The sequence below is a fragment of the Suricata suricatta genome, chromosome 2 (assembly GCF_006229205.1).
Source record: "Suricata suricatta isolate VVHF042 chromosome 2, meerkat_22Aug2017_6uvM2_HiC, whole genome shotgun sequence".
In the NCBI taxonomy this organism is placed as follows: Eukaryota; Metazoa; Chordata; class Mammalia; order Carnivora; family Herpestidae; genus Suricata; species Suricata suricatta.
In genome coordinates, this window is record NC_043701.1 from 80964767 (window position 1) to 80976786 (window position 12020).

Consider the following 12020-nt stretch of genomic DNA (forward strand, 5'->3'; position numbering starts at 1 on the left):
GAATCAGAACACATTATTCTTAGTCTTTTTAACTTTTAGAAGATTATGAGGTTCTGTAATAAATGCATCCTTTATTATAAAGCCTATTTATGTTGGGAATGGTAAATGATCATTAAGAGAGGATGCCAAGATATTTTTTAAGTTCTTAAAGTCCAGTTAGATAATATAGAGTGCACACCCAAGTGTACCCATCACCTGTTTAACCCATCCCCCTACCCACCTCCCCTCTGGTGACCATCAGTTCTCTGTAGATAAGAGTCTATTTTGGGGCACCTGGGTGACTCAGGCTGTTAAGTGTCCAACTTCGACTCAGGTCATGATCTCACAGTTCATGGGTTCGAGCCCTGCATCAGGCTTTCTGCTGACAGACAGCTAGCTCAGAGCCTGGAGCCTGTCTTCAGATTCTGTGTCTCCCTCTCTCTCTGACCCTCCCCTGCTCACGCTGTTTCTCTCTCTCTCAAAAATAAATAAAAACATTTTTAAAAATTTAAAAAGAGTCTGCTTCTTAGTTGGCCTCTCTCTCTCTCTCTCCTTTTTTTTTTTTGTTTCTCCCTTTGCTCATGTTTTGTTTTGTTAAATTCCACATGGCATGATAGTTTTAAACACCCTATCCAGAGCCTCTAATAAATAATAGACACTAAAAAACCTGTCTTGACCCTAGGATGCTTATAAGACTAATTTGAAAGAGAAAACATTAGTAAATGCAAAGATGAAATGAAAGATAAAAAGCATTTCAGCAGGGGCGCCTGGGTAGTTCAGTCAGTTAAGCGTCCGACTTCAACTTAGGTCATGATCGCACAGTTCGTGGGTTCGAGCCCCACATCTAGCTCTGTGTTGACAGCTCGGAACATGGGGCCTGCTTCAAATTCTGTGTCTCCCTTTCTCTCTCTCTCTGCCCCACTCCCATTTGTGCTCTACCTCCTCTCCATCAAAAATAAATGTTAAAATTTTTAATTAAAAAAAGAATTTTAGCAGAATTGCAGATAATTTGGATATTGAGGAAAAGAGATTGGCAAAGTAAAAAAAATTGAGTCCAGAGGAAGAATTCTCTTAATAACTTACATTTATGAAGGTAATTTTGATAACTAAAGTGGATGACAAAGCTAGAACTGTACTTAGAGATAAGAATTACATATATTATATATACCCTAATCCTGTTATTCACTATAAGAAGTCTTAAAAAAATTAGTATGACAGAATACTGCCTTCTTAACAAATGACTTCACAGGGTTTTTTTCTTTTATATTATTGAAAACCTCCTTAGGAGGATATAGGTATTACCAAGCAAATGCAATTGGCATTCTTGGATATATTCTTTTAAAACTATTTGTTGAGATCCTATTATATGTCAGGCCCCATTCTAGGCACATATTTATATTCTTTCCCTTACATGTAGTGAAGAAGTATCTATTTTCAAGCTGGCAAAGGGAAATCAAATTGTTCATTTCAACTTTATGTTTGTAATATGCCACATTGTCATCAGAGGTTAAATTTAGCTTAAGATTTTTCTGAGTCATTCAAGAAATCCGTCAAACTGATGACATAGAAGTGAATTTTATATACCTGGTTTAGGCCTTTATTTTTTTCTTAATATTTATTTTATTTTTGAGAGAGAGAGAGGGAGTATGTGTGTTCTGTGTGCGAGGGCGCACATGCATGCACAGGGGAGGGGCAGAGAGAGACGGAGACGGAGGATCTGAAGTGAGTTCTGCACTGATATCAGTGAGCCCGCCCCTGGGCTTGAACTCATGAGACATGACTGACTGACCACCCAGGCCACCGGTTTAGGCTTTTACAATAAAGGCATGGCTTTGCTGCTAGTTGTAATTAGGCTTAAAAACAAGCACCCAGGCTAATGTCTCTAAACCAACACTTTCAGCAAGATGTCAAGATTATGTACTTAACAGCCTTACTACACTTCTATTAATCAACATTACTGGGATTTATAAAGTACCTATTGGTTCTAAAAACATATTTAAATAGGAGATGAGTTAATTTACAGAATATCACAAAAAGTCATACCAAATCTGGAATTAGGGTCCTTTTAAGATTTATAGGATTGAGGGATGCCTGGGTTGCTTCGTTGGTTGAGCATCCGACTTCATCTCAGGTCGTGATCTCATGGCTCATGAGTTTGAGCCCCGTGTCGGGCCCTTTGCCAACAGCTCAGAGCCTGGAGCCTGCTTCAGATTCTGTCTTCCCCTCTCTCTGCCCCTCTCTGACTTGTGCTCTGTCTCTCAGTCTCTCAAAAATAAATAAACATTTGAAAATTAAAAAAGATGTGTAGGATTTAATCATACCAGTAAGTGGAAGGTATCTGGAATCATCCACTGATCAGCTACCTTCTCCTGCCAGTGCCAGAGAGACACTTGGAATGGTGTTGATGATTTACACAGTTGCAGACTGGTGTCTGTGGAGTCCTGGGGTTCTGAGTCCTGAGGCACTACTTCATACTGAGATACAGAGTTTACCCCGCAATGCAGATGCCACCGAAGTTGAGGTTGTCATAGCCTCCATGTGGAGAAGTAGTGCCTGGAGGTAGCTGAAGCCCTTTGTTCATCCTGGCGAATGGCCCTCTGACTCCTTAATGGGACTCGTACCTACTTCTGGGCCTTCCGATTAAAAACAAGTGTGGAGGGGCTCCTGGGTGGCTCAGTCACGTAAGCCTCCTACTCTTGATATCGGCTCAAATCATGATCTCATGACTGGTGAGATTGTGCCCTGGGTGGGGCTCTGCACTGACAGTGCAGCACTGCTTAGGAATCCCTCTCTCTCTCTTCCGCTCCTTCTCCCTACCCCCCAATATAAAGTAAATGAACATTAAAAAAATTAAATCAAGTGTGGAGGACTAGGAGAGAAGTCCGAGCATAGGCACCAAGACAGGTACAGAGAATGAGGTCTATGAGGAAGCCAGAGTTATTTTCCTTGAAAAAGAGAAGTCAGGATGGCAATTTAATAGTGGTCTGTCAGAAATTAGGAATTATTGCATTGAGATTAATGACCAGAGTTTCTTCATGTGCAAAAAAGTAGAAGAAATAGAATTTCAGCTTAGCAAGAAGAATAGAGTAAAGAACCAAAAGAAAAAACAGCAATCAGATGCTTAGCCTATTTAATCAAAGGAATAGATCCCTCCACATACTTTATGAAAGTGTGTTTATAGGCAGTATGAATCCCCGTCTGCTTCACGTATTAAATATAATACTACCTGAATGAACAGGGGCAAATTAAATGAACTTTGTTTTCTGACCCTGAGACTCAGTGATTTATCTTTAAATTATATCATAAGGTGTAGATTTCAAACAATTATTTTGAATTAGAGTTTTGTAGCGTGATGCTGCCAAGCGAGAAGCTACTCTCTAATGAAGCTAAGGGCGTTAGTGGTGTGGAGCAACATTTATTCCAGAGGTCATGAACTCACGTACCTACAGGGGTCAGAGGGCACCACGGGGTGAAGCTAACAGCAGGGAACAGTACAGAGCAGGAAAAGTCGTGGTGTGTTTGAAGGTGTGGGACCCATCCAAGGGGGAAGCCACTGCTGACTGGCCAGTTGTTTTCATGTCGCAACGTGCCGATTTTGCCAGATTTTTGCCTTTCTTCAGAAAAACTGGAAATCTAGAATCTCATGTGAATCTTTTATTTAGCTTTGACAAAATACTAAGATTCATCAAAGTACTGTGCAGGCAAAGCAGTACACGTCTGCGGGCTGTAAGTTAGAAACCTCTGGCTTTCCTTTCCGTCACTCGCCAACCAGCACATTTGTTAGCAAACAAACAAAACAGAGCTGATTGAACACTAAAGCTGGGGAGAATTTATCTACTAAACCTCTGTAAGGCTTAATTAAGGTCCTTTCCAGCTCTGTGACTCTTTTGATCCTTTCTTCCTTCTTCCCTTTTCTCCGTAATGGGAGACTTATCCCCGTAGTGGTGGGAATTTAAAGGAACTACTGATTTCCTTAGCGATAGAATTTCATTTCGTAAAACCATCAAATAGTTAGACTGAAAACAACTTTTGTTGCTATACTAAAGATGCTACTGATGCTATTACATTTTTAGGAATGCACTTATGGATGGCATAGACATGTCACTTTGGATCTTTAAACTAACATTTGTTTCTAACATTGACTGCATGAGGCATGCCTGACTTAAAAGCCTATTTACACTTCACGATTTGGTGACATTTTATTTCCCTTTTATAAAATATTTTCAAATAACCGACTTCCACCTGGGGTAATGACGGCTGGATTTCTGAAATCCCCTTCCTTTCAGACAGGAGAATATGCCACCGATGAAGAGGAGGATGAGGTAGGACCTGCTCTTCCTGGCGGCGACATGGCCATCGAAGTCTTTGAGCTGCCGGAGAATGAGGACATGTTTTCCCCGTCAGACTTGGACACAAGCAAGCTCAGTCACAAGTTCAAGGAGGTAAGCTGCTGATATGCAACCCATTTTTTATACATGTCTATTTCATTATTAAGTTTATCTTGTTTGAAAAATGTGATGAGAATCCGTTTTTAAAATAAAACCTTTTGATAACAGGTTGTCTTGAATCTCATTGAATGTCAAGGTAAAATTTAAGTAGATCTCATTCCAGAGTCCTTAATTTTTAAATGCTTATTATTTGTCATAGTGATAGCTTACAGTTTGTCTGTTCCATATTTTCAAGCTGTAGCTTAAATGTCTGGTTTTCGTGATAAGCATAGTTATATTTTTTCAGTTTTATAGAATCTGGGAGATCTGATGATAAGCTTTCCTCTAAAAAAGTGATTTCTAAGAAAGTTTTTTTTCTTTTCTTGAAATAGACAAGGTCCCAAAAGGAATCAGACAACATACCTAAGGAGTTTAATTGAAAATGTTAAAGTTTAATGGATGGACCTTGAACAGAATTAATAGAACTCCCCAGGGAATGGCAGCAGCAGGAAGTTGTTGTTCTAACTTCCTCCCAAAAGAAGGCTTTAATGGGTAAAGAGGAAAAGAGATTCCTTTTTTCTTTTTTTTTTTGGAAGAAGGCCATCTTTGTAAGATGAAGCCACTGCTATAAATTACACCTTGGAGGTAAGGGTGGGTGATACACCCTCAGCCCCTTCCTTCCTCCTGCCGTTGCCTCCTATTGGCCAAATCCAGGCAGGAGTCAGAAGAGGTCAGCCTCCTGAGGCAGGAACTGTCAGAAAAAGGCCAAAAATGGATCCCAAAACAGCAAATGCAGATAACCACATAAATTCTTCCAAATTAACTACTCAGAACCCCAGCGTGTAAAACAGAGACAGTGATGAATGGGTCCCCAAGCCCTTTATTCTTCATTATTTTAGGGAACATCCTCCATTATTGAAGGCAGGTATGACCTTATTTACAGCCTCTCCACAAATAACCCGGAAGCACGGAGGTTTGAAAACCACGGTTCTGTGATTTCAAGCTTCTTAGTGACTTGACCATTTAGAAGAAACAGTTTTCCTATACATGAAAAACAGTGTTGATAATTGCAAGTGTATAATTTCTAATTTTATTTCTCATTCCTGATTTTCTTTCATTTATAATTTCTAATGTTTTAAAAAATAATCTCTGATGTATCATCTAAATAGATCAGTTTTATATGTTCTGATGTTTTACCTACCATGTCTAATATACTGACTTACCTTTTTAATTCCTTATGATAAATTTATACTTATGAGACCAGTAATAAAGTGAATGTACTTTTAAAATGTAAATCTTGGGGGCGCTTGGGTGGCTCAGTCGGTTAAGCGTCAGACTTCGACTTAGGTCATGATCTCATGGTTGTCCCGTGAGCTGCTCTGTGCTGACAGCTCAGAGCCTGGAGCCTGCTTCAGATTTGCTGTCTCCCTCTCTCTGCCCCTCCCCTCCTCACGCTCTGTCTCCCTCTCAAAAATAAAAAAATTAAAACAAACATTTTTTTATTAAATTTTTTTAATATTTATATATTTTTGGGAGACAGAGAGACAGAGCGTGAGCAGGGGGGCAGAGAGAGAAGGAGACACAGAATCGGAAGCAGGCTCCAGGCTCTGAGCTCTCAGCACAGAGCCTGATGCGGGGCTCGAATTCACAAACCACAAGATCATGACCTGAGCCAAAGTCGGCCGCTTAACTGACTGAGCTACCCAGGCACCCCTAAAAATTTTTTTTTAAATAAAAATAAAATGTACATTTTTGTTTTAAAAATAGCCCTTAAATTTATTGTAGAATTTTGGAAAATGCACAGTTGTCTAAACACCAAAAAAATCATTCATGATCCCAATTTTGTGGTATTTATGATTATACAGTATATACTGTATTAAATTCCTACTCGATACTTATAATTGCATTATTAGGATATCAAGTATTCATCCATAAATGATGTTTATTCAACTATATGGATTGCTAATTGATTTACTTGATTTTTGTCTTTAACATTTCCTTTGTTTTGCGTTTAAAAATATTATTATTAAAAGTTACACTGCAATAAGTATTTGTGTACTTATCCTTAGGATAATTTCTCACAGTGGAATTATTCGATCAAAGAGTATCAGTATTTTGGGGACTCATGGTACTTAATACCAAGTTGCCACCAGAATGGCTTTTCTCAGTGACATAGAAATTTATTTATGCCACCCAGGGTGTTGAGAGTGCACATTTCTCTTCCACCTATTATTAGTTGTCAGGTTGAACCATTTCCATTTGTACAGTACACAGAGTCCTTGAGGCAAAATATATGGGTTTTCCAGATGATTTATGACTGTTCCTAGTTCTAAATCAGATACAAACATCTTGGTGACAAATGAAGTACACTATTCTGTAATGATCACAAAACTCCCTTACAGTAGAAGTAGCAATGCCTATCTTAGTAAGGCCAATTCTAAATCAACTGGTATCTTCAAACCGAAGAGCAATACAGAAAAAGAAAGTTCTGCTGGAAGTGGCTGCATGGGGGGAAGAGGTAATCTAGGGATGTGTTTCTCTGCAGTTCCGATTTGGTCCAAGAATACATATTATATAGAAGTGTAGATGGACCACTTGTTCTTCAAAAACATTTTTTTTCTTGAATGTTATAACTCTCAATCCAGCTTTGAAGCAGTGAAATCAAGGTAGTCTATCTGAGCAAAAGCCTATAATATATTTCACCCATGTTGCCAGTTGAGTACGGCCCTACTCTTTGGTAGATAATTGAGCTGGAAATTACGTCCATATTCTTTAATGTAACAATATAAAAAACAGAAAGAGTACATGGAAGGTTATATCCCCCATTTTCTGAATTAGGCCAAGGAGTCAATGCTGTGTACATATTGTTTGAGGTATGTACACCATTGTGCAGACAACTGCATGATCTAGACCTAGGGGGTGATAAACTATGACCTGTTGGCCAAATCTAGCCCACTGCCTTGTGTTGTAAATAAAGTTTTATTCAACACTGCCATGGACATCTGTTTATTTCTTGTTTGTGGCTGCTTTTATGCTATAATAGGTAAGTTAAGTAGTTACAGAGACCATGTGGCTTGCAAATCCTAAATTATTTTCTATCTGGCTTTTTACAGAAAATGATTGCTGACTTTATTGTTTCACTTCTAATTCTTGTATTCTTTTTTGTTATGTATTTAACAGACTAATATATTCATTTCTTCAGGAAACGGCCACTGGATATCAGCCATGTGGCATTCCATCTCAGCCTTTGTATCTTGTACACCGCCACTATCACAGTTTTAAATTTCTTTATGTGATTAACATAAATGCCCAAATATTTACAGCACTAGATATTTTTCCCAAGATTATGTACAAACGGGGTGGAGGTGGGGAGTCATGTGTATGGGAGTCTGTACAAAGTCTTCTATTACAGAGAGTTCTCTCAAATACATTATATCAAACAGAAGCACATGCTGTACTCTTTGAGCAAAAGGTGTTAGACTGACATGATCTCAGTCAGTCCTACTTTGGGCCAATTTCCTGTCTTCCTACCAGCCTCTACGCTCCTCTGTTTCTGCTCTCTCTTATAGGTTTTCACACATTTCTTCACATATAGTTAGTGGTTCAATATTTGGTGAATCAATGGAATAAAGCATATACTGGAAGCTGTTGTATAATTCAAGGCAGGTACCTAATTTAATTTCTCCAAGTAGTTGACAAGATAGCTGGCACTTTTATTAAACACTCATTTACTCATTTCCCTCTGCTTGGAAGGCCAGCATGATTATCTACGGAATTGGTCCTTTACACTCTGAACTGCTTTTGGCCTTATAATCTGTTCTGTTTTCTCATTTTTTGGTACAGTGCTGTTAGAATATATATTCAATATTGATGGAGTAAATCAGATTCATCTAACTCTTCAAAATTCCAGTAGTGTTCAGCCTATTTAAGAAAACATTTCAATCACTTTATTAATTCCCATGGAAAAACTTCTTTGCATTTTTATTGTAATTACATTAAACTACTAAATTAACTTACAGAGAGCTGGAATTTTTATCACAATGACTCTTTTAATCCAAAGTTATGTAATGTATCTGTTTAATTCAAGTCTTTTTTCCCTGACCCTCTCTAACATTTTATCATCCGCTCTATTAGTTACACAGCTGTAAGTAACAAAAGATCTTAACTAGAGTGGATTAATCAGAGCTGCCACAAAGGTTCTCTCTTAGCTTCAGGATGAACTAAGAAGTTTTCTCGATTTTTCTATTTTCAGAAATGACTTTTTAAGAGAGACTTAATGACTTGCATAAAACAGAAATTTCTGTTCCCTGGAAGTTTGTTATTATTCAGCTATAAAACCATCTGTGCCTTAGTGGAGGAAGATTTTAAAAACCTTTTATAATAGCCATTACTCCCTTCAAGTTTTCACGTTTTTCTTAGGCCAGTTTTGGTAGTTTGCATTTCTCAAGAATTTTATATATTTCCTCTAGGCATTCATATTTTCTAAAGTTTTTATCATATACTTTCTAAGTACTGAAATCTCTACTATCTATAACTACTTATTCTTGTTTTATCCTGTTTTATTTGAATGTTTTTTCTTAGTTGTTTTATGTAGAATTTTTGTCTATCTTGTTAGCCTTTACATTCCTAATTTTTAAATTAAAAACACTTATTTTGTTATTTCCTACCAATATCTTATTTTTTACCCTTCTTTCTTGTTTTGGTATTGATCAATTGCAGTCAGTACATCTATTTTTGATAACTCTTGCATTCTGACAAATATATTTAAAGCTATACTTTCTCTAAATATTCATTATTAGTTACATGTTCCAGTTTTTTTTACATTTGGAATGCCATTGTCATTTAGATGTGATTTCTATTTAATTCCTCTTTAATATAAGAATGATTTAGTGGTATATTTTACTTTCCAGACATATGTAGCTTATTTTTTTCTAGGTTCTAATTTTATCACATTTCTGGTCAGAAAACATACTCCATAGGATAGCTACTTGCAATTCTCAAGACTTCTTTTGTAGCTTAATTCGTAAACTGTTTGTTTAAATAGTCCTCATGTATGCAAAAAAACACATATTCTGTGCTTGGGTATGAAATATATATGCTTTTCATTTATGTAAATATTATTAATAGTAGAAATTTACATTTTTTCTCTGTAGCATGGCTTAGATTTGTCTGCTTGATCTACAAATTCTGAAAAGCACATGTTAAAATAACAAACTATAGTTATATTTCCTTCGTATGATTCTATCCATTGTGGTTTCATACATTTTAAATCTTTGGTATTAACTGCATATATGTTTAGAATTGTTGCAACTTTTTGATTTATTGTATCATCTGTTTTGTCCCTTATGATACATTTTACCCCAAATTTTATTTGTCTGATAGTAAAAATTAAACACTGCCTTTCTCTTGCATCATATTTGCTTCACAGCACCTTTTTTTTCCATCTTTGTTTTAGCCATTCATAGCTTTTTGTTCATATGTGTTTCCTTTAGCCAACCTATTCTTAAATCTTATTCTTAACATTACTCTGGGAGTCTTTGTCAGTTAAATCATGAGTTTAACTCATTTATATTTACTTTAATCACTGTAATATTACAACTTAGAGCTGTCACCTTATTTTATATTTTACAATTTTCATACTTTCTTCTTGTTTCATTTTTATCTTTTACCTACCTGCTGTTAGACATAGATCAAATTTTTATCTGTTACTTAAAAGTTATGCATTTTCATTCTGTTCTAGAGATTATGTATGAGTAGTTTTGACTTAGTCATAAGCTATTTTCCCCTAGTAGCATAGAATGCAGATTAATAGCTATGTCTACCATTTAACAAAATAATAGCCATAGCATACTCTCATCTGTCTTTCCTTCCCTCTTCAGTTTTTTGGTGTTTCAGGAGTTTTAGTTAGATATGTTTACAGACATGCCTTTTACAAAGTAATTTGTTCCAGCTCACTTACATTTCTTCTAACTCTAGTGGGGTTTCAGGCTATCCTGATGTGAATTCACCGTCATCCAGGTGCTGCGACTTTACCACACAGCACCAGAGGTTGTGTTAGTGGCCAGGATGTCTAAACTTCAGGAGAATGGAATAAAATGTCCTTGATTTACTTGCAGATGCACATTTACCCAGGTCATATGTATAAGATTAAAGATGAATTAGATTACTTGTCTCCCATTCCTGGTCACAAACACTGTCCTGCTTCATACTCGTTTTTTCCAAACACATCTGGAAACACCTGTGTTCTGCTTCTTAAGAGTTGCATACAAGTTTTTCTGTTAACTGATGAATGAGACCCTGATGCCTATCAAGGCTCCTTCCCCCACAACCCCCAGTTTTGGCATCTCCAAAGTTGCATTAAGGAAATGCAGCAAATAGCTTTTGTTAGTGTGTGATCTTGGACTACTCTGGCCATTTGCCCCTACCTAATTCAGTCATTTGACCTTTATTTTTTATTCTTTCCATCATTCTTTTATCCTTTGGAATGTTTGATTTCTCTTATTCTAACTTCTGTCAATAAATGCTGAATTTGCTCTAATACTTTATTGTTGAAACATGAAAGCACATAAAACTATGAATCCCTCTTTGTTAAGTCTGTGGCAACATCTTTCAGCCTCAGTGTGCATTCTTCTTGTCGCTGTCATTTTGCAAATAGTCTGTATATTTTATTTGTATTGTTTTTATTTTCTCTTTTATTTGAATAATTGAGGAAATCGTTTTTAATTTGTAACTTTTTATTATTAATCTAATGTCTTGTTACATTGTGGTTAGATAATATTGTCTACAAGTCTTGCTTTTTTAAAAAGCAGTTCTTTTATTATTATAAATTAATATGAGTATTTGTGACAAAAGTAATATTATGTGTTTTCTATCTTCTGTATCCTTAGCATTTTTCCTATTTGCCTAGTAAATTGAGACTCATATAATAACACTACACCTCATTATGTTTTGTGCCTAATAGCTTTGATTATTTATGTTATTATGTTGAAAGCACACAAAATATGACTCAAAGATTTTTTGTATTTAAATATTCTTTGTTTGATGTTACTAATCTGCTACTTTTGTTTGTAGTTACTGGATAAACATGCTTTTATATACATATATACTTACTTTTATAATGTAAATTTAATTGAAGTACTTTGTTTTATTGTAAATTTTGAAAATATTATCTTGGAGTCTGCTCTTTTAATAAGGAACTTTAGCAATTTAATTGTTATAATTATCAAAGTTTAATTTATCTCATCTCATTTTATGCTTTATGTTTCCTTTATGTTTATTGATTTTTAGGAAGGATTCTCTTTGAGTTTTAAAAAATTATTCTCTATTTCTATGATTTTCAAAATTAAGAAGAAAACAATACCAGTTGAGTGTTCCAGGGCAATATCATCTTTATGTTTTTGATACAATATTGGTTTCTAAGACAAGACTGTTATAGAAATATAATTGTTACATTTAAAAAAATGTTAATGTTTATTTCTTATTTTGAGAGAGCGCGAGAGAGCAGGGGAGGGGCAGAGAGAGAAGGAGACACAGAACCTGAAGCAGGCTCCAGGCTCTGAGCTGTCAGCCCAGAGCCGGACGCAGGACTCGAACTCACAAACCACGAGATCATGG

At 36.1% G+C, this 12020-nt stretch overlaps 1 protein-coding gene across 1 annotated transcript in view; it reads left to right on the forward strand.

The window, feature by feature from the left end:
* PPP1R9A (protein phosphatase 1 regulatory subunit 9A) overlaps positions 1 to 12020 on the forward strand; it is a 314086-nt gene that overhangs the window by 240472 nt on the left and 61594 nt on the right. Inside the window, exon 7 of the mRNA XM_029918866.1 lies at positions 4266 to 4421. Within this exon, the coding sequence (XP_029774726.1) occupies positions 4266 to 4421 (156 nt within the window). The remainder of the gene's footprint in view (positions 1 to 4265; positions 4422 to 12020) is intronic.